General features: G+C 42.5%; 3 protein-coding genes across 3 annotated transcripts; 1 reads left to right on the plus strand and 2 right to left on the minus strand.

Moving 5' to 3' along the window:
- Positions 1 to 1,185: 1,185 nt before the first annotated feature.
- On the plus strand, positions 1,186 to 6,910 carry bckdha (branched chain keto acid dehydrogenase E1 subunit alpha). Its single transcript, XM_056441862.1, has 8 exons — positions 1,186 to 1,463; positions 3,134 to 3,310; positions 3,403 to 3,489; positions 3,921 to 4,029; positions 4,463 to 4,624; positions 4,737 to 4,943; positions 5,047 to 5,188; positions 6,036 to 6,910. Exons 1-8 carry the CDS (start codon positions 1,347 to 1,349, stop codon positions 6,376 to 6,378), a joined length of 1,344 nt encoding a protein of 447 aa, XP_056297837.1. The 5' UTR covers positions 1,186 to 1,346; the 3' UTR covers positions 6,379 to 6,910.
- Positions 6,911 to 6,978: 68 nt separating this feature from the next.
- Positions 6,979 to 8,572, minus strand: b3gnt2l (UDP-GlcNAc:betaGal beta-1,3-N-acetylglucosaminyltransferase 2, like). Its single transcript, XM_056441863.1, has one exon. It carries the CDS (start codon positions 8,570 to 8,572, stop codon positions 7,247 to 7,249), a length of 1,326 nt encoding a protein of 441 aa, XP_056297838.1. The 3' UTR covers positions 6,979 to 7,246.
- Positions 8,573 to 13,447: 4,875 nt separating this feature from the next.
- Positions 13,448 to 22,225, minus strand: napab (N-ethylmaleimide-sensitive factor attachment protein, alpha b). The gene is made up of 11 exons (XM_056441514.1): positions 22,017 to 22,225; positions 18,970 to 19,049; positions 18,759 to 18,875; positions 18,351 to 18,397; positions 18,184 to 18,261; positions 17,980 to 18,035; positions 17,130 to 17,214; positions 16,927 to 17,031; positions 16,765 to 16,833; positions 16,213 to 16,263; positions 13,448 to 14,584 (listed from the first exon to the last, which is right to left on the minus strand). The coding sequence occupies exons 1-11, from the start codon at positions 22,112 to 22,114 to the stop codon at positions 14,483 to 14,485; spliced, it is 888 nt and encodes a 295-aa protein (XP_056297489.1). The 5' UTR covers positions 22,115 to 22,225; the 3' UTR covers positions 13,448 to 14,482.
- Positions 22,226 to 22,861: the final 636 nt, after the last annotated feature.

Genomic DNA, 22,861 nt, shown 5'->3' on the forward strand with positions numbered 1-22,861 from the left:
GGTGTAGCACTCTTCCTTGTAGTATTGGGACTACAATCAGTTTATTTCTAATGGTATCAACCCCAGTGAGAGTTTCCCAAACTATTATGGGCTGCATACACAGGAGTAATAAATCATAAGAGCAGTGATGAGAGAGAAAAATGTTGACACATGACAAGCACAGTGCATACATCTAACCTGTTTCAGCCAATATGTTCGTACACATCATTAATATTTCAGTCTCAACATATAGGGAGACATCAGGTTAAGGTATTTCCAATAGTTAGAGCACCCCTACGAGGAAAGGGACACTTTGCAGCCCAAGCCATTGATGCTAAATGAATGACATTCTTTAGGTATTTGTTCTTGCATTTGGGCCTTTCCATTTTATCCCACTTTCTACTTATAATCCATTGTATTTCAGAGGGAAATATTGTATTTTTCACCCTATTACATCTGTTTGATAGCTTTAGTTAATACCTGCAGATTAAGATTGTTAATACAACTGATATATAAGCAATGGTGTACATGTTATGATGATGACCATTATTATTATTGAGTACTTCTTCCACCACTGAACATACTGCTTTGTTTGAGACAAGGAAATGCGGAAAAGCGTATCGGGTGTATAATTACACCCAGACGTTTGAGCGTGATTATCGGAAGAGATCTGCCTTGCCTTCAAACTAAAAGTTAAGACGAAATGAAACGAATATACTATGTAGTTAACCCTTTAAATATGTATCATGTTACGAATCCACAAGTTTATGTGACCCAGAGGTAAAAAAAGTAGTTACAATGTAGCAATATTGTAATATTGTAATATTACCAGCTGCAATATTAAAGTACCAGTTGCAATATTAAAGTAATGTACTAATGATTACATACATAATTACAAATGATATATATTATTATAATAATGATGATAATAATAATAATAATAATAAGTATCAATTTATTTTGGTACATTCATTCTGTTTTAATGCCAGTACTTTTGTACTTCTATTCAAGTAGAGTTTTGAATGCATGTCTTCCATGAATGTATCAAACACACACACAAATAAACGAAGTCATGTATTCTACTGCTCTCGATTCCCATGCTAAATACTGCTAAGTGCGTTTGGTCACTTTGACTCTTAATGTGAAGGTTTGACCGGATGTCGTGATTATTATGGTTGACGCAACAACCGTCTGTAGCTATTCGCCCTGCGAGTGTGATTGTGGATGCGGATATCTGCCAGGCCACCAGACTGTTACTGTCAGTTCACGCCTGTTCTGTCGCGATCTTCCGACACACACACACGCTGCTGTGTAGTTTAACGCTGCTGCCGAGCTTGTACACGAGTTAACGGCTACGGACTGTCCCGATGGCGGTGGCTGTGAGGAGTGTGAGCAACATGTATGGAGTGTGCTTCAACGCTGGCCGTCAGGCGACAGGACTGACGGCGTCTCGGTTGCTTCAACACAGAGCCTTCAGAGTCGGTGTAAGTTTGATCAAGAGCAACGTGGTTGCGTTGTCACGTTGCTGTTAGATCGCAAGGTCAGTGGTTAGCTTGATGACGCGAAAGGTCGCTGAAGCGACCACAGGGTTAGTGGAAAAAGTCATCAGATTTGAGCATAAAAGCAGAACAACTCGCGTTGTCGCGTTAAGTCATCAGCCACGAGAAGAAAGTGAAAGTCGCTTTGTTCCAGGTCCTTCAGGTATTACAGGGCGCCGTGATCAACTTCTTCAGTTATCCCGATTGGTTGTGAACCAACTAGCTTAGCGTAAGCTGACAACCTTGTCTACTTAACGCTACGTTAATTATCGACCGACTCTCCAACGCACCGTCGTGAAGGTCGACCTGAAGTTGTCAACCTGTCTGTGGATATATGTGTTAAAACTGTATCAGCAACCTGACTGGCACTGGTGTTCATTGTGTTTGTTGTTGTGACTGAAACTTCGCTAGCTAGCTAGCTGTCTAGCGCTTCAGGTTAGCTGCCTTCCTATTGGTCGAACAAAGGGGCGTGATTATAACACTTCCGCCTTCCAAGTTCAACTTGAAGTGGAAATACCTTTCACCAAAACAAACAAGACATCTAAACTGTTGCATGAAACAAATATGTTTGCAGGTGTGATTTCTTTGTGAGTCACAAAAAAATACCTTTTCTATAGTATATGATAAACATGTTGCATTGTACTATCTATGCTTACGTTTTTATTCCTATAAATGTGTTCAGTCGTAGATGAAGTGTCACAATGTGATAATCAGGAAGTAACTCTATTTACGAAATTATTAAACTTGTATACTATTTTGAGGTACCTGTAATTAACATGTGTTTAGATGTTATGCTACTTTATACATCTACTCCTTTAGATATTTATTTGATTCTTGTTACCAATTACTTAGATTATCACAAAATGCAGATCAACTATTAAAGTGATATTACGGATAAAGACACCAACATGAATCATGTACACATTGCATCACTAACTATTATTCAGTCATGATGCATTTAAATCTGAATTGGGACCTTCTGTATAATTAGTAGTATTACTCATATGCAGTACGTTTTCTTATAACAGTATTGTAATGCTGTAGTATTGCTATTTTTATTTTATCTGAAAACTTATGCCATATGAATAATTCCACCTCTGGTGATAATTCAGCATATCTGCACCTTCAATCTGGCATTCTGGTTTATCAAGTACATTATAGGACATTTTGATATTAAAATGAATCCTGTGTTCCACTCCTTTACTCTATAAAAATAAACAACAGGATTGTTTTTAATAGCAGTGTGTGAGGTTTTCTAAGTTGGCAGTATGATTGTAAAATCAAACTGAAAATCACTACCGTGGATCATTTCCTGTTGGTAAAAAACAATAATCTCGTACATTCTTATTGCTAAAATGGCAATTATTTTTTAAAAGCCAGGTACTGTACATTATTGGTATGGAATTGGGACATCGTCCCATCAAATCCCCTTTTAAATATATAATCTTTTTTTTACATGACATCATGCAATAAGTCCTCAACAAAGTAGCTGTTCTTTCTTTGGCTGTCATTGTAAAGATAAATCAGACATTTAGTTCTGTGTATTTTAGGACAGCGGGCGCTGGCTTTGCCAAAGTGATGTTATTAATAAACATTGCTTGTATTCAATCGTTCAGGCCGTGCGCCGGCAGCAGCCCTTTGATTCAACACTGGAAAAGCCCCAGTTCCCTGGAGCCTCAGCCGAGTTTGTGGATGAGCTGAAGTTCATCGAGCCCAACGTCATCTCTGGGATCCCAGTGTACCGAGTGATGGACAGGCAGGGCAACATCATCAACCCTTCTCAAGACCCTCAGGTACAGTCGGCTTTTCCCGTGCCTGTGGTAATCAAAAGTGGCACCGTGACCTCCACTCCTTGGTTAATTGTGTGCGTTTGTTTCCCGCTCAGCTCTCCAAGGAGATGGTTCTGAACTTCTATCAGAAGATGACTCTGCTTAACACAATGGACCGCATTCTTTACGAGTCACAGAGACAGGTGAGTTTTTCCCCCCCGCTTGATTGTTAACAAGGAAAACGGCTGAAGAATGTTGTTAAAGGAGCCCTGTCCTTTACATGGGCTACTGAGGCATTTTGGTTCCTCCGGCTAGCTGATTGACGCGCTCTGTGGTTCCGCTGCTTGCTGTTTGTTTCAGACAACTTGCCTCCGACACTCTGAATGTTGTTCATAGGGTTTTAATTGTGTGAAGTCCGGTACAAACAGTTTACCAGCTCACCGTGATACGGTCAAAACCTATTTTCCCGTTCCGGGGTCAAAACACCTGCCGTCGCCAATTACCTGGTGATTAATATAGGCGCCCAATATACCAGCAACAGCGCCACCCAGTGTAAACATAAATCATACATGCACCTACACAACATTTGGCTCTTACAAATGTTGTAATAGCATGTTACATGTTCCTCCCACAGGGTCGGATCTCCTTCTACATGACCAACTACGGCGAGGAGGGCACACACATTGGCAGCGCTGCTGCTCTCGAGCCCAGCGACATCGTCTTCGGTCAATACAGAGAAGCTGGTGAGGATGGTGCAGCATGTGCTTTTTCCTAAAATAGTTCATTTTCAGATGGAAGATTGCTCTTTAAAGTTGTGATAGTGATCACATGACTAACCGTAACTTTTATTTTTACATTTAACGCTGGCGTAGTGAAGCTTGGCTTGTTAGGCAATTTTATCCAAAGTGACCTCTTTGGTGCTCAATACTCATGCGACCGGTGAAATCTAAGGCAAGCATTGCTCGATTCAGCCACACGTCGAAATGCATTAGTCGGCATTCTGTTGTTCAGTGGTTTAGAAATATCAGGAAGTCATGTCTTTATTTGTAGATCCCCTTTCATACAATGGCAAAAGAAAAAAAGAATACATCCAGAAATAAACAAGTCCGCAAACATGTCTTAAATAAAATATGCAAGTTACCTTCGACCCTCCAAACCCCCTTTGCTGCGCTGCAGGAGTGCTGATGTACCGCGGCTTCCCTCTGGACATGTTCATGGCTCAGTGCTACGCCAACGCCGATGACCTCGGCAAGGGCCGGCAGATGCCCGTGCACTATGGCTCCAAAGATCTGAACTTCGTCACCATCTCCTCTCCTCTGGCCACTCAGATCCCTCAGGGTGAGCTGTGCAACGTGTCTGTGTGTGTCAACCCTGTCCGCCGACACACACACACACACACACACACACACCTGTAAATATACTTGCATATTTTTTTATGTGTCCGTTTCAGCGGCCGGAGCTGCATACGCCGTCAAGAGAGAGAACATGAACCGCGCCGTGATCTGTTACTTTGGCGAGGGGGCGGCCAGCGAAGGGGACGCACACGCCGGCTTCAACTTCTCCGCCACCCTGGAGTGTCCCCTGATTTTCTTCTGCCGTAACAACGGCTACGCCATCTCCACCCCCACCAACGAGCAGTACAGGGGCGATGGCATCGGTGAGATGAGCCCCGGTGTGGTTTTCCTGCAGCGTCCGACTCAAAGTCCTCCACAACTCTCATGAAAAACGCCTTTTCCTTCTTTCCTTCTCCGACTGAACAGCCGCTCGTGGCCCGGGGTATGGCATGTTGTCCATCCGCGTCGATGGCAACGACGTGTTTGCTGTGTATAACGCTACGAAGGAGGCGCGCCGCAGAGCCGTGGCCGAGAACCAGCCCTTCCTCATTGAAGCGATGACCTACAGGTCAGTGGAGTACACGTTAGGCCTGCACGATGTTTGCATTGTCCAAGTCAATGTTGACGATTGCAAAAGTCCCCATGCGAACTCATTAATGTCTCACCGGAAACACACCTGAAATGTCGATGAATTAATGATCATATCCCCGACACCACACTACTGAGTGAAGTTCAGAAGAAAGACATCAGTGGGTCCTCCTCCCTCTTGGGAATCACAGTCTGCAGGTCCCACTGGTGGAGAAAGGAGCGGCTGCTTTGTCTCAGGCGTTTGCGATACTTCAAGATGTGTGGCACTAATCTAAACCGTTGAGACTCCATACATACAGCTTCTGTTTGAGCTTGTGTAGCCAAGGGTTACGGTGCACCTGTGCTTCATGAAGTTATAAAATAAAAGAGTGGAGGCAACAACTTTATTACTCCAACCTTGTTGACAACAGCGCTTCACTCCTGCCGCGTTACCCTTCGCGACAAATCCCTGGGCACGACCCGAGGGAGCGTAAAGTCGCTCAGAGCCTTCGTTAAGTGGCAACTCAACAAAGTAGCTTCCACTCTGGTTCTTTTCTACATTATGTTTATGCTTGTTGAACAGGTCTATACAAGACCTTCGTTGAACCTACTTACAGTGACGAGCGTAGTAGTCGTCAACTGGAGTGATCTTCAATTCATGTTTGTGGAGAGCTTCAGCGAGATAGTGAGAACCCCGGGGGCGCCATGCAATACCGGGTTTAGGCAACCATCCAAGTTTTCCCGAGTTATACAAATGTTACATGTTCCTCTCTAAATTGAAACTTGGATATTAAAATGCCCCCCCCCCCCCCCTCTAAAATTAATTAAGAATCCCGCTTGTCCCTCAGAATTGGCCACCACAGCACCAGTGATGACAGCTCGGCCTATCGCTCGGTGGACGAGGTGAACTACTGGGACAAGCAGGACCACCCCATCTCCCGCCTGAGACATTACATGACGACCCGAGACTGGTGGAGCGAGGACGACGAGAGGAGCTGGCGGAAGCAGTCTCGCAAGACGGTAATGGAGGCGTTCGAGAAGGCCGAGAAACGCCTCAAGCCCAGCCCCGAGCTGATGTTTACAGACGTGTACCAGGAGATGACGCCCAATCTGGAAAAGCAGAGAAAGTCCATGTGGAGGCATGTGCAGCAGTACAAGGAGCACTACCCACTTGACCAGTTTGAGAAATAACCGCAATCACAGGACGGGAACAGTTTGTAATGAGTGACTAAATGTTGGAGTGGTTGTTGGATTAACTGTGGCACACTTTTATTGTATTCATTAAAGTATAGATTTGATAGAACGTGTCATCTGAGAAAAAGAAAAAAAAGATTGTGCTAATAAAAACTATTGTACTTCATGCCTCTGGGTTTGGTGCCTTAAGTTAACAGATTTACTGGAAGGAGTCAAGCTCCTCTATAAATGCTAAATCACATTACAAAAGGTCACCATTGTTTGTTTCTTTTTTAAAGTGGCGCAAAACCAGCTGGTCCAGTTTGAATACAAAAGAGATTCAAATCTAGCAATAGAAAGTGGAAGTTGTACATGTTCCCTCTTTCTGTATCAATCCTCTCGTGATTATGGTATTTAACAGGTTTCTTTGTGTATCACTTTGCTATTTAAATGGTTTTAGTATACATGCCCAAGTTTTAGATGGGCCTGTACACTCTTCTTACATCTTTGGTGTTTTCTGGGAAATAAACATTTGGAACTTTCAAACGTCTTTGTTGAGTTAGTTTTGTTTATTCACATTCAAAGAGGAAGTTAGGCTAATGACAGCTCTAAAGATTGTTTAATCTTGACCCCTGATGCTGAACCTCCCACTTAAACTGCTGAACGCTTCCTCCACTTTTCAAGGTTCTATTCTTATAAGGAAACACATGGTCATAACTTAAATACAAGTGCAGTAACCACACCTCCATTTAGTTCCTGCTGGAACAGACAATATGAAAAATGAAGTACAAAAGCCTCAATTACATTTCCTTTTGCTGAATCATTGTGAAAAAGGATATGGCGATAAGCTTCAGTCAAAGCTTCTTCTTTTGGGGACCAGTTCTGTTCAACAAGTCAACAAGGGGTTGTGAATACCCTTCCACAACTTCTTCATCTGACGTGCGGAGCGCCGGTGAATCAGGATAAGTTTCTTATTTATGCACAGATTCTCACGATCCTGCTCGTTAATGTCGAAAGTCTGAAAGTCTGCGTTTGCCTCGGGAGAAACCCCCAAAGCCTTAAAGCACATCCCAGCGTAGACGTCGTCGATGGGGAAGAAAGGAATGATGCGTGAAGTGGAATAAAGGCGTTGCAGCAACGCTCCAGAGATGATAAAACCACCTCCACCAGCGTATGCAGGGTATGGGCCGTCATAGAAGCTCAGAGGAATATAGTATTTGTTCTTTGGGTCCCTGAGGGGACTGGCTTTGCTTATGACTTGTCCAGCGTACAGCTGCGAGGCCTTCGGAAGCTCCAGAGACTGCAGGTAGCTGAGTAATGTCGGCGTGTTGACGAAGACATCGTCATCCCCGCTGAACACAAAAGAGGCTGCGGGACAGTATCTCACCGTCCACTGGAGGAACATGTTCATTTTGAGCGTCAGGTTCAAGAGGGATTCATGGAAGTCCCACTGCAGCAGGTCCCCAAAGTGTCCCGCTTCAAATGACAGTAGAGCAGTGAGGTCAGGGTCCTCTGTGGGGGAGCTACCCAGCAGAAACACGGTGTGCACCCTCAGGCCACTCTGATGCACCCCTTCTCGACCCCAAGTCTCCCGCACCGCCTGTCTCTGCTCAAAGTTTCCAGGAGTTGACTTGATGGTAAAAAGCAGAAAGGTCTGGTTGTTTTCCTTCTCTTCTCCAGAGATGCACTTGTTGGGTTGATTGAGCAGGACTGGAGGGGACCTGCAGTTCATGCCCTGCACAAAGTCCTGAAATAAGACCGGGTAGGAGGTGAAGTCGTGCACGTTGGTCTGCAGGTGCTCTGGATTCGTCTGCCTGCAGAGAGACCAATCAGAGTCGCGTCCCAAAGGATTTTCTTTCTTGACCAGACTCCTGAGGGCCGAGTACAGCAGGCGGTTCCAGTAGGCTCCGTTTGGAGGGATGACCTGTCTGAGACCGTCGGAGACAGACACATTGAGGACAGCAGGGGGGGGAGTGGGGGATCTCTCCCGTTTGGACGACTGTGCTTTCCCATCTCTGTCATGGACCTGGACCTCTTGGAGGCTGGGGACCTTTTGGAGGCTGGGGACCTCCAGGAGACTGGGATCCTCCAGGAGGTCCTCTGGTCCCGTCTTGAGACTGTAGGCCGTCTCTAGGTGTAGGGTCGAGTAGAAGAAGATCAGAAACAAGGTGATGAAGAGAACCAAAGCACTGAGGGTTTGAATATGTCTCATTGGCTCGAGGCGAGTAAACCAAGCGGTGTGGCGTCGTCCTCGGGTCACACAGACTGTCAGCAGATGACGCATTGAATGTACCTGCCAGCAGAAGAAATTGCAGCACATCATGTTATTCAAGACAATACAAACATTTACCCAATATAAACAATTACATTCAATAAATATGGTATTTAATGCAAATTGTGAATTATACTGCCAGATGTTCCTGTTGTTTTATCTAACCTCACTTAAAGAGCTATCATAATGAAAGAATACTTGTTGCATATTCAAAGTTAATAGTGTACTAACTTTTAAAAAATTAATGGAAGAACCTGGTCGATCAGCAGGAGCCGACATATAAACAAAAGGTGTATTGAAACAATGGGTCAAAAAATGAAACTAACTAATTACATTTACATAATGAACTAAACAAAATAAAGCTGAACTAAATGTTATATAATGCCATTAACTGAACTATATGTTACCCATCCTCCTCCATCTCAACCAGGCCAGGAAGACATAATAAGGCAAACCTGTTGGCACTTTCCTTGATGGAGCTGCAGCACCACGACTGGGAGTTACTGGTGAATCTAAGGTGTCTTGGTGCCGTCGGAATTTTGCCGCCAGTCTGCTCAGCAGATTTCTGTATTGTAATAAAAATAATCCTTTAATAGTCCCTCAGTGGGGCAATGCACCGGATTACAGCAGCAAATGGGTAACATGCACACAAGACACATAGTCAAATTAAAATAAAAAACATGCGATATCAATAATAAACAGTAAAAAGAACCCAGCAATAAAACAGTGCAGATCAGTTCACCTGAACAAGTCGTAAATAACCGAGGGCTTCAGAAACAACCAACCCTGAGGTGATCAATTTAAGACGGCAACATTAAAAAGGAGGACATCATTGTATTGCATTGTACTTTCTGCGAAGTTATGATCCCCTTCGACTCATGTTGAACCTGCGTGAACGGATTTCATTCACGGATCAGAAGTCGTACAATTCGATCGACTAGCAACTACTTCACAATCCAGCCCAACGAAGACACCCGAGACACTGCACAGGTGTTTAATCAAATGTAATCTGTATCATGTTCAATGTTGTACATACTTACTGAACCCGAGATGAGCGCGCACCGAACAGAAGCTGAAGCCTGTGTCTGAAGAAGAAAAAAAGAAGAACAACGAAAGTGTCCCGGAAGGCGTAAGACCCGCAAACAGGGCATCAAGTAGTTTGCGAGCCCATTTTCTTTTTCTTTAGCGGAATTTGGGCAGGGATGTAAGTCCATGCAGGTCTGAGCTTCAGATCAGGAACAGGTAGATAGAGGCCACGCCCAGGATGTGTTGCATCTGAGACAAGGTTATTCTAACCTTTGACAGGTAACACGACTGACAAATGATTTCAGTGTTGTTGTTTGTTTCCTTTTTTTTACAAATCGAGCTACTATAGCATCCTGATAACTTTGCAGTATAAAAGGCTAATTGTTTTTCAGTCGTGGAGTCACCTCAGAAGCTCGTGGCCTCTCCACCTGAAGAGGAGCTCTGCAGCTGAGATGAAGAGCTGTTTGATTAGAGGAGCCCTGATATGACCGGCAGTACCAAAGACCGATGTGTGAGTGGCCTTTTGGCATTTAGTTAAGTTTGTTCTCACATATACATATAATTGTATATATATATATATATAGTTTGGTTTGTGTATATATATTTGTGTGTATATATATATATATATATACACTACCGTTCAAAAGTTTGGGATCACTTAGAAATGTCCTTATTTTTCAAAGAAAAGCATTGTTTTTTTCAATGAAGATAACATTAAATCAATCAGAAATATACTCTATACATTGTTAATGTGGTAAATGACTATTCTAGGTGGAAACGTCTGGTTTCTAATGAAATATCTCCATAGGTGTATAGAGGCCCATTTCCATCAACTATCACTCCAGTGTTCTAATGGTACATTGTGTTTGCTAATCGCCTTAGAAGACTAATGGATGATTAGAAAACCCTTGTGCAATTATGTTAGCACAGCTGAAAACTGTTTTGCTGATGAGAGAAGCTATAAAACTGGCCTTCCTTTGAGCTAGTTGATTATCTGGAGCATCACATTTGTGGGTTCGATAAGACTCTCAAAATGGCCAGAAAAAAAGAACTTTCATGTGAAATTCGCCAGTCTATTCTTGTTCTTAGAAATGAAGGCTATTCCATGCGAGAAATTGCAAAGAAACTGAAAATTTCCTACAGCGGTGTGTACTACTCCCTTCAGAGAACAGCACAAACGGGCTCTAACCAGAGCAGAAAGAGAAGTGGGAGGCCCCGGTGCACAACTCAGCAAGAAGACAAGTACATTAGAGTCTCTAGTTTGAGAAATAGACACCTCACAGGTCCTCAACTGGCAGCTTCTTTAAATGGTACCCGCAAAACGCCAGTGTCAACGTTGACAGTGAAGAGGCGACTCCGGGATGCTGGCCTACTAGGCAGAGTGGCAAAGAATAAGCCATATCTGAGACTGGCCAATAAAAAGAAAAGATTGGTATGGGCAAAAGAACACAGGCATTGGACAGAGGAAGATTGGAAAAAGGTGTTATGGACAGATGAATCCAAGTTTGAGGTGTTTGGATCACACAGAAGAACATTTGTGAGACGCAGAACAGGTGAAAAGATGCTGGAAGAGTGCCTGACTCCATCTGTCAAGCATGGTGGAGGTCATGTGATGGTCTGGGGCTGCTTTGGTGCTGGTAAAGTGGGAGATTTGTACCAGGTAAAAGGGATTTTAAATAAGGAAGGCTATCACTCCATTTTGCAACGCCATGCCATACCCTGTGGGCAGCGCTTGATTGGAGCCAATTTCCTCCTCCAACAGGACAATGACCCAAAGCACACCTCCAAATTGTGCAAGAACTATTTAGGGAAGAAGCAGGCAGCTGGTATGCTGTCTGTAATGGAGTGGCCAGCACAGTCACCAGATCTCAACCCCATTGAGCTGTTGTGGGAGCAGCTTGACCGTATGGTCCGCAAGAAGTGCCCATCAAGCCAATCCAACTTGTGGCAGGTGCTTCAGGAAGCGTGGGGTGACATTTCAACAGATCACCTCAACAAATTAACAGCTAGAATGCCAAAGGTCTGCAATGCTGTAATTGCTGCAAAAGGAGCATTCTTTGACGAAAGCAAAGTTTGAAGAAAAAAATTAATACTTCAAATACAAATCATTATTTCTAACCTTGTCAATGTCTTGACTATATTTTCTATACATTTTGCAACTCATTTGATAAATAAAAGTGTGAGTTTTCATGGAAAACACGAAATTGTCTGGGTGATCCCAAACTTTTGAACGGTAGTGTATATATATATATATATGTGTATATGTTTCTAAACTTGTGTTGATTACTTACAAACCCTCTGTCTGTATAAAAGCAGTGTTGGAACAGACTGTGTTACTACACCCTCTTAACTATTATGTGGACAGTATTGTACTGCAGGAAGTAGTATATTTATCTTATAATGGCAAGAAAATGGCAATTTACAAAGGAAGACAGACAGACCATTACAACCCTTAAAAGTGTAGGTCTTTCCTTTAGAGACATTGCAAAGAAAGCCACGGTGTCAGTGAGTATAGTTTCCTACAACATAAAAGTCATTTGGAAACTGGAGAAAACTCTGACAGGAAGAGGTTTGGCAGAGCCAAAGCCACAACAGAATCAGAAAACACATTTCTGAGAGTCAACCGTTTGCGTGATAGGCGGCTCACAGGACAACAGCTTCAACCACAGCTTCACGCTGGTCGAAGTAAGCAAGTCTCAGTTTCAACTGTGAAAAGAAGACTCCAAGCTGCAGGTTTGAAAGGTTGAGTGGCAGTAAGAGAGCCATTGCTAAGATGGCAAAATAAGAAAAAGAGGCGTGTCTGGGCCATGAGGCACCGCCAGTGGGTGACTGAAGACTGGAAGAAGGTCTTATGGACCGATAAATCAAAATTTAAAATCTTCGGTTCATCATGCAGGGTTTTTGGACACCGTCGAATAGGCGAAAGGATGGTTCCTGGGTGTGTTACACCAACTGTAAAACATGGAGGAGGGAGCGTGATGGTCTGGGGCTCTTATGCTGGATCCAGAGTTGGCAACTTGCACAGAGTGACTGTCACCCTGAACCAGAATGACCACAGCATGTTGCAGCACCATGCAAGACCCTCTGGTATACGCCTAGGTGGCCAGGGGTTCATCCTACAGCAAGATAATGACCCGGAACCTCCAGGCGATGTCAGAACTACCGTAGAAGAAAAGAACGAGACGGTAGGCTTCAAATGGCCAGCACAGTCTCCAGACTTAAACCCCATCGAGCTGGTTTGGGTGAAAGCAAAGCAACCGAAAAGTGCAACACATATGTGAGAACTTCTGCAACAGGGTTGGGAAGAACTTTCTGAACAATATTTGATTTCCATTGTAGAAAGAATGCCACGAGTGTGTTCGGCTGTTATAACTGCAAAAGGTGGCTACTTTGATCAGTCAAAAATGTCGATTACATTTATTTTCTTATTTCCAATTGTTTATTTATTTCATGCATTAAATTCAGAGTACATTGAGAAATTTAACTGTGTACATTTCATTAAAAACTAGAGAAATTGAGGTGTTCTAAAACTTTTGACCGGTAGCGTATATATGAATTTTTAACTTTTTTTTTTTTTTTTACAGATTTAATGTATAGAAGATTGTATAATTTGATTAACTGGCAAATGTTTTACTTACAGCTCACCAAGTTACACAGATTGAGGCTCTTAACCTGGAGTTTATAAAAATAGAACCAGTTTTAAAATTCAAGTGTCAAATAGTTAATGAACCCGTGATCAGGGGACCACCTCAAACCAGAGCAGGCAGATGTAGCCACGCCCACAATGTGTTGCATCTGAGACAGGTTTATTCAAATGCTTGACAGGAAACACAACTGACGAACACATCTTTTAAGACCAATAGTCTCTTGACAAAATCACCAGGAGGGTACATGAGCAGTGTTCAGATCAGTAAAGCTGATGTATTGCATCCTGTGCAGGCATTTTTTCAGCCTGGTTAGTAATGACAGAAGAAAAAGCACGTATATTATTACAAAAAATAAGAAAACACTCAAACTCACACACTTGAGGACCAACTCCTATACAGAGGGGAAAAGGCAGCTCTTATCTTCTCATCTTTAACAGAAATTTGCAAATGTTCACAAAAGGTGACAAGCTTCTTTCGTCATTATTTGTAAAATTAAAGCACTTTAAATGGAAATGGCAAAACGTTTAGCAAATCAATTGAGAGCGCTTCTTAAAAGCTTGATGTCTTAACTTTTTCCACAAATCGGGCTACTAGCATCCTGAGAACTTTTCCCTATACAAGGCAAAGTGGGTATTTAGTCATGGAGTCACCTCAGAAGCTCGTGGCCTCTCTGCTTGAAGAGGAGCTCTGCAGCTGAGATGAAGCGCTGTTGGATGAGAGGTGCCCTGATGACCGACAGTACACTCCAGCAATCAAAAGGTATCAAAGACCAGTGTGTGTGTCCTTTGGTAAGATATATTCATTCTCAAACACATTCTGGGAAAAACTATTCTTTTGATCCCCATCATTACATTGGCACCCTCTCAAACATTGTGTAACGAGAAAAATTAAATAAAAACTTTATTTCAAAAGTGTGCTGGTATTGTTATTATTTTTGTATTGGGCCAAGACCTGGATCATAACAAATAACACGGTGTTCATAGTTATAAGAGAATCATTTGAGTCGAGCGGATTAAAGAGGCAAGAACAAATACTGCAGATGGTGGGAAAGAAACGCAGCATATGCGGGGGAATATAATATAACGACTCAGATGGCTGCGAGAAGGGAAGCGAGAGGCTCAAGAAGTAGGATGCAAGTTGGTTGCTGAGGGCTCGGGGTCATGAGCAGGTGGGGAAGTCAGCGCAGGTCGCTCTCATCGTCCTGTATGGTTTTCTTTATGCGGAGAAGCATGGTGGTGAGCCACTGGTCCAACCGGGAAATGGTGTCGAATTCCTTCACCTGCAAATAAGGAGGAAATATTAACAAAAATCCCTCCCACCAAATTTGCGACCCGTGTTTACAGTCAGGTTTATAAGCGGCACAATTCTTCGTATTTCGCCTCTTTACACCAATCCAAAGGATTTTAAGTGAAGCAGTCAATGTGTGTTGGAAGTGTCGACTCTCAGTTTTAATTAAATGGATGTTCCCTCATTATTTCATGACCAAGTAAGCAGATAAAAAGGTCTGGAGATGTTTCAAAATGTTGAATTTGCTTTTGGTAGCTGGTGCAGGGAACTCTCAGCACGAAGACAAAAGAGGAGTCAATGCAAGTGAAGCAGGCCATTGGAAGGATGACAAACTTCACACACCTATCAGGCAGAGAGCAGGAACATTAGGATTGACCAGATCAACAGTTTGGTACATTTCTAAAAAGAAGGCATATTCTGGGAAGCTCACCAACAACAAAAGGCCTGGAATGCCATGAAGACATGTACAGTAGATGTAGCAGAAATCTGTCCTTGGAAATCTGTCCAAGACAAATCCCTTCATAACATGCATACTGAGGTCAAGAATACTCTGGAGGAGGGAGGCGTCCCCTTTTTCAAAGTCTAGAATCAACAGATGTCTTCATGATTCTGAATACAGAAGGTTTACAACAAGGAACAAACCACATGCACTGAAGAAGAGGAAGGACAGTTTAGACTCGAAAACATCTGAATGAGCCTGATCAGTTCTAGACGAAGGTTCTTTGGAAGATGAAACCGAGATTAAGTTCAACCAAAATGACGGAACGAGAAGTGTCGAGAAGAAACGAAACGGCATCTGATCCGAAGAAACCACGTCCTCGGGTTAACATGGTGGAGGCGGTGCGGTGGCAGGGGCTTGTATGCGCATGGAACTGGGTCACAGCTGATCGAAGAAGCAGGATGAGTTTTGAGGTGTTTATCTCCTCAGATATGGCTAAATGCTGCAAAAGTGATTGGACGGCGCTTCTCCATACAGATGGATAATGAGCCAAAACATACTGTGAAAACAGCCCACGGGCTTCTCAAGGCAAAGAAATGCAATATTCTTCATGGCCGAGTCAGTCACTTGATCTCAACCCAAGGAGGCATGCTTTTCCCCACAAACAAGCAGCAGCTGAAGGATGCTGCAGTAAAGGCCTGGCAAAGCATCACAAGGGAGGAAACTCAGCGTTTGGTGATGACTGTGTGTGTAAGACTTCAGGCAATCATTGACTGCAAAGGATTGTGGTCCAAGTATTACAAAATAAAATTATATTCAGGAATATGTTAAGTTTGTCCATTTATATTTAGACCACTGAAACATGGGGGGGGGGGGGGGGATTGTTTATAAATGGCTGTAATAATAATAATAATAATAATAATGCCATATTTTTGTTAGAACCATTGAAATAAAGCTGAAGGTTTGCACTTCAACCACATATCGACTGCAAATCATTTCAACTCCATCCGAGTTGTGTAAAGAGGCACATTTAGAAATATTGTGGCACCGACTGTGTGTATGTTTGTATGTATGCATCTGCCAAGGGACCCAGTGACCCTGTAAGACACTGGGGTCAGTTCAGGGTTTTCAAATTGCTGCAGAAACTCGTTGATTCTGCTGACGGTAAATTGTCCACTCACCGAGTCAGTATAGGCCTCCACGTTCTGCTCTTCACAGGCATCGAGAAGTTTCTGGTTGGATAAAACAATAAAGATGTGCATCAGAAATAGACAAAAATACAACCCTGGGGTAAAAAAAAACACAACAACTGAGATGCAATGACAACAGGCTATAATACACTGCCCGCATGACTTTAAGCATTACAAAATAAACGATTACTTCCAGCGTTGTTGAACACCAGCATGGCTTCCTTACTCCAGTCTGAATAATTGGGGGCTTAAACTGAACCGGTGCTTTCGTCGTATTATACAGGGGTGAAATGGTTTGGGAGGAACATTTAAGCATAAGGCATATTACAATCAAACTTTTGTTTTTCTGTTACTAGCACATAAAAGTGATTGCCAGTCCCGAAAGAAAACTACGGAGACCGGATCAGGAGGGAAGCGGTCGTTAAGTCGCCTGCTGCGTTCTACTGCTCTCCATCCGCCTCGTCTCTCTACATCAAGAAGATTATTTAATGTTGGGTTTTGCTGGTTTGTGGATTTTAACTCTAAAATAACCCCGAAGCATACCTTCAGCAGCTTGTATTCCCGCGCGTCTGAAAAAGCTGGAAACATCTCTTCATACTTCTGCACAGCAAGCTGGGGGACAAGAGGACGGATATGAGGACGGATATGAGGACGGCGGCCCGTGGGACACTTTCTGCACACAAGTTCAGGTGTTGCGAGCCTTACTTTTGCATTCAGCATGTCGACACAGAAGTGGCAGAGCGCCGCCTTGAAGAAGTGATCCTTGGCGCTGTATTTCAGGAGTGTACTGTCCATCGCGTGGGTTCCGACCTAAACCGCCACAAAAAGCACAATTCAAGTTGGATGTTGTTCCTACAAGCGAGTGAACTACATGTTGGTGGGAAGGCTGCAGGTGAGCACTATCTCACCTGTTCATAGATCTCAATGGCCTTTGGGTACTGCTCCAGCTGGGCCGCATAGGTTGCTACTTTCAGGAGGCACTTGTTTGCTGAACTGAAAAGCAAAAAAACGTCTCAAAACACATGTATCCACAGACATTAAGGGTCCAAGAGTACCGAGTAACTAAAGTTCACAAGAATAAAACAAAGATTCAAAAAGGAAAACAAATTGCCTTCAAAAAAGAAAATAATTATATATATATATATGTATATATAAGAAATGAATTTCCTTTTTGTTCCTCTTTTATCTAATAACCTTGGCGATTCTCATATGCATCTGAGAATCACCTTCCCACCCATCCTTTATGTGATTCTCGTCATGGCAAAACCCGCTACCGCCACCTACTGTCGAACACAAGTATCGCCCTGCAGCTGCGTCAGGTGAAAGCGGGTGAGTTTTAAGTTAACACAAAGCGATTAAAATGATAACAAGAGAATAAGGATGATGGGGGCAAGGTACTAACACACTACAATAACGATTCTGACAACAAGATTTGCCCTTAAAATGTCCAGGGTGCCACATATGTATATATGTACTTATGTGTGTGCATATATATGTATGTATGAATATATATATATATATATATATTTATATGTGTGTATATATGTACGTGTATGTGTATATATATATACACATATATAAATATGTATGTGTGTATATATATATACGTATGTGTGTGCATATGCATGTACGTTTATGTATATATATATACACATATATAAATATGTATGTGTGTGTATATATATAATACATACACACACACACACACCTCACCTTAAAAGCAGATCAGAGAAAATATTGCTCATTTAAAATAGTCACCTGGTGGACTCCTCCCCTTTGTAATAATCGGCTGCCTGTTCATAATGAGCAATGGCCTGGAATGGAAATAGGAAACAATTAGAAATAAGGTAAACAGAGCTTTTCCCAAGAGATTAGGGCAGTTTGAAACATTTTAAGCTGTTTAATTGCCTTTAAAAAGGAATGAATACGTAAAGTAATACACATGAAACACAGATATCTGACCTTGTCGATATCCACCATCTCAGTCTCGTATATTTCAGCAATGGTGATGTGATGTTTGGCTGCGATGGTGAAGCGCCCCTATAACAAAATACAGACAGAAAACATGAGCGAGGGGAATATTTTACGCAAGTCAATTTGTTCACAAGAAAGAGTTCCCCGTCACTCACCATATCAGTGTAAATCTCAATAGCTCGAATTAGGCAGTTTATGGCCTCTGTTGAGAAATATAATGTCATTATTATATTCAGACACATCAACGCAAAGTCAACAAAGATCAGAAGCAACCAGATGTCAGACGGTTCAAGTAAATTTGACAACGTTACTGTGCCTCAAAAATGGTGACCGCTGGACTGAATGTCATTATTTATTCTATTATGGTGCAAAACGCTCAATTGTCCACATGCCCATGCTCTAAGCGCACAGTGGGAGGAGCCGTAACTAATGTGGTTAAACTATGGACCTGGACGACCCTAGTCACATCTGCTGACTCCGACTTCAAGCACATGTCTGTTGGAACTGGGAAAGCAGCTCGTAAAGAGAGTGTGTCGTATACTCCCGAGGGCGGTAATGATCACCTTGGGGATCTGCTTTTTTGAAGGCGTTTCCAGCATCTATGAAGTTAGTCGCCGCATCGTGCTTGCTCTGCATCTGGAGGTGCAGGTGAGCCGCCTGGGAGAATGCGTTTCCTGCGGCTGAAGAGAAAACGTTGCATGTTAAGAAGGGCTGAAAGTCTGCAGAGAGCACAGAGTAAAAAAGAGGAGTTGCACACATTCATATCATTCTTACCACACCAATTTTTGGCCATTTTATACATGTTGGCTGCCCTCACATACATGTCACAGGCCTCTTCCGTCTTGGAGGAACCCCTGAGTGAAAGCACAAATGCTTAGTTGAACATTGGCCGGTATCAAGTCAAGTGCCATAATTAGGGATGGGCATCGGGAACCGGTTCTGTTTTAGAACCGGTTCCCAGTGAACCGATTGTTTGGGATCGTCAGCCAAATTCTTTAACGGTTCTGCTAATGGTCCTCTGTGGCGTTGCCCATGCGCAAACTTTTTTTGTTTCTTCTTCAGACTGCAGCAAACATGGCAACGAGGCAGAAGCGTTCTAAAGTTTGGCTCTATTTCACACGACAAAATGACAACTACGCCACTTGTAACGTGTGTAAAAAGTCTATTTCGTCGAAGGGAAGAAATACAACAAATATGAAGAAGCATTTGAACACAGCGTGGAATTTAATTACAGGAATGTCATGTGTTCGATGCAGCAGCTCAGCTAACGTCGGCGCTTCATCTCTTTCTGTCCAAGGTAAACTCCTCCAAAGTGATCACAACCACTCACTGTGTGAAGCCATTTGCCTTTATTGTGTGGAGTCGATCAAGTTATCTTCTGTCCCTTCGTTTGAAGCATACATTTTAGCTCCGCATTGGTCCCATGATCACTTCACGTTTGGATTGAAAGTCCAGTTTTGAGAAATGTTTGATCGCAACGGTGTTAATTATCGGAGGGCGTGTGTTATCAGCAAACGTTTGCGTTATCGTGTTAAGCCATTATTAAACTGAGCATATCGATTTTTAATCCATTATTAAACGTAGTGTAGCGACCCTGTGAAGTGGCTGTCAATCACAGTGTGGCACCGTGCGTGCTGGTCGAGGGGGCGGGACTGTGATTGGCGGAGTAGAGGGGAGGCGGGGTTAACCTGTCGAAAAAGGGGAGTTAAGGGTGGTTGACGGGAACCGTTGTTGTTGACGTTCGAGCTGCTGAGCTGAGAGGAACACGCTGTATGTGTTGGTGATGCCCAATAAAGGAGGAGTAATAACGTCGTCCCGTCTCCGTGTCATCAGTGCCATAACGTCCAAGACGTTACAGTAGCATATAGCTACGCTAGTTTAGCTATATAATCTTCCATTTTCAGCCCCCTACATTGAGGCAGAGGTCGTGTTTGCCTCCCCTCTTAATGTGGCTTTATGTCAGCTCAGCAAATTCAGCGATTTTGTTAGTGCCATTTGTTTCATTGTGTAAACCAGCTTTCACTATATAAATAATCTCCATTGCCATCCAATTTAGCTGATGAGGTTCAGAGTCAGACCGGTTCAGAGGCTGGTCGTCTGTCTGGGTCACAGGCTACAGCTAGACGTCTTGTACACCTCCTCATATCTTTGTGTTCAGGCCTCCACCCCATCTGAGAGAGTGTTCTCCACGGCTGGAGACACAATAAGTCCTGAGAGATCACGTATCCTCCCGGAGAAAGCAGACATGCTTATTTTCCTGCACAAGAATTGTTGATGATCCATACAATTGATGGTTGCACACTTGGTATTTGCCACTGCTAGTTTCATTTTTGGCAGCTCAGTTCATATACCCTTTTAAAAAAAGGAAGGAGCACTGTAATTTCTAGGAACATGTTTAAATTAAACAGAATACATTTTATTTAAGTTATGTAAGTTTTATTTTAAGTTAAAGAGGAATATGTATAAATGTTTTTGGTTATTTAAAAAAATGTAAATGTGTATGTATACATACTGTATATGGTGTGTGCAGCATTATAGAAAATTAATGTAAATAAACCTGTTTGTGCTCTTTTTTTCACCCCTTGCCCAATAAGAATCAATAAGAGAATCGAATCGATAAGCAGGAATCGATAAGGCATCGGAATCGTTAAAATCTTATCAATTCTCATCCCTAGCCATAATGGTACATAACTAGATATCGATGTCGTCAAGATATTTGGGGCATGGAGAGGCATTCACTGATCACTTAGCCAAAACAGTCCAAAGAAAAGAATACATACAAACTGATCTCATTTAAGTCCCACTTGTGTTTTTATTGGTTTTAAACTTCTGTTGTTTAAATGAATAATGCTGAGCAATGCAATGCCGGTGAAACCATGACCATCATTAAATATGTGTCATTAGTGTTATCGGTATATTCGTAAGTTGCTCTATTATTAATATTACATTGAACCTCATACTATATTTGATATCCCATACTCTACTATAGTATACTATCTTACTTAAGTTATTCTATTTTACTACATTCTATTTTGATATCAACACAGAGAACATCCACTACTTCATTATATTTTATATATTTCTGATGTACTCTGTTCATAGAACTATTTACGAGACTTGCAGCCTTCTTTTTACTCCCACCAAATCCTGAATGTCCCCTCTGGGGATCAGTAAATTCTTCGCTCCTCATATATTCTCTAATCTAACTCTTGTACGTTTCTAAGTGAAACAGAAACCTGCTGCAATAACTCAAACTGGTTTTGGGACCGCTACATCTATTCTCAGCAATGTCGGTGGGTGAAGGCGTAACTCACTATTTTACTTAATCCGTTGCAACTCAACAATGCGTCCCACCCTGCTACTGTCAACAAATATGGGATGCGCCGACAGACTGAGTGAGCATGCACGATGTTCCCCAGGAGATGGCGCTACAGCAGCGACAATAAATTCATACTTAGCTAAAAGTGTCTTTACGTTACACTGGTCATTTGGACTAAACTACAAACTCACCATCATATAAGCATTGTAGCACTCGGCCTCGTATTTAGCGTTAGGTTATCTAGTTGAGACGGTTCTCTTCTGTTCAGTAGCAATCTGAGCGAAGATAACACGACATAAAACGTCAGCTAAACTGTAGCGATGAAAACCTCTTGCATAATCTTGACCACCTCACGCGCGGTAACGTTTTAACGCAGCACAGTGTTGCAGTGGTCTCGATGTGGTTGTTTCAGGGACCTTAACTAGTCTGCTAACCATCTTCCGCGTAGTTAGCCTTTAGCTTTGGCAGCATTAGCTCCACAGCAGCTAGCTGACACACTCACCCAAACATCGCTCCGAAAAACGACTGCGACGACTTCATTTTCTTATCAGCCACGGCAACGAGAGCCATTGCTTCCTTTTCTTTCCCGCTATTGTCCATATTTCGTGTCACTGCTCTGATGTTGAGGGAAGAACGAGAAAATGCCAAAGTCAACAAACTTGCTAATCGGCGTTAACAGCAACGGAGTTGGTTCGCTTTGTCACGTCACCTGCCGCAAAGTAACCATCACCCGTGTCACGTGACACAGGGATTGCTGCGTTCAGGTACTCTTCGTAAGAGTCCACTTCTCTCCTCCCATACCACGATACCATGGAGAAAATGTATTCAAAGTCATGCATTTACCACGTATTATCAGTAATATATGGATGTATGTACTCATTGTGCAGAATGTGCCAGTTCAGTAAATTGTATATTAAACGGTTGTGTAAAAAAACAACACAATGGAAATACTCAAGTACAAGTACCTCAACATTGTACAGCATATAAGTAAATGTACTTTGTTATATTGCGAAAATGCTAAATAAGGATTGCTTGTCATATTTATAGACTAATTACTTAAAGAACCACAAAACCATTCCCTCTTATGAACATAAGACCAGTCCTTAATAATACATCTAATAATTTGCTACCAGTTTACCTGTTGAAAGGTTGCTGGGTCCAATCCCGTCTGAGTTCACCAGTTATGCACAACCTTCTTATTGAGAATAATATTGTAATATTTGTTTTGTTGTCACACAATGGTTATTTAATATCGATAAATTATGGAAAGTCAGTGTACGTTCATTTACTCTTAATATGGGCGTGGGCTCAACTGCAAAGACGAGTAATAGATTTGATTTGAATAGA

The sequence above is a fragment of the Pseudoliparis swirei genome, chromosome 20 (genome assembly GCF_029220125.1).
Source record: "Pseudoliparis swirei isolate HS2019 ecotype Mariana Trench chromosome 20, NWPU_hadal_v1, whole genome shotgun sequence".
Lineage (NCBI taxonomy): Eukaryota > Metazoa > Chordata > Actinopteri > Perciformes > Liparidae > Pseudoliparis > Pseudoliparis swirei.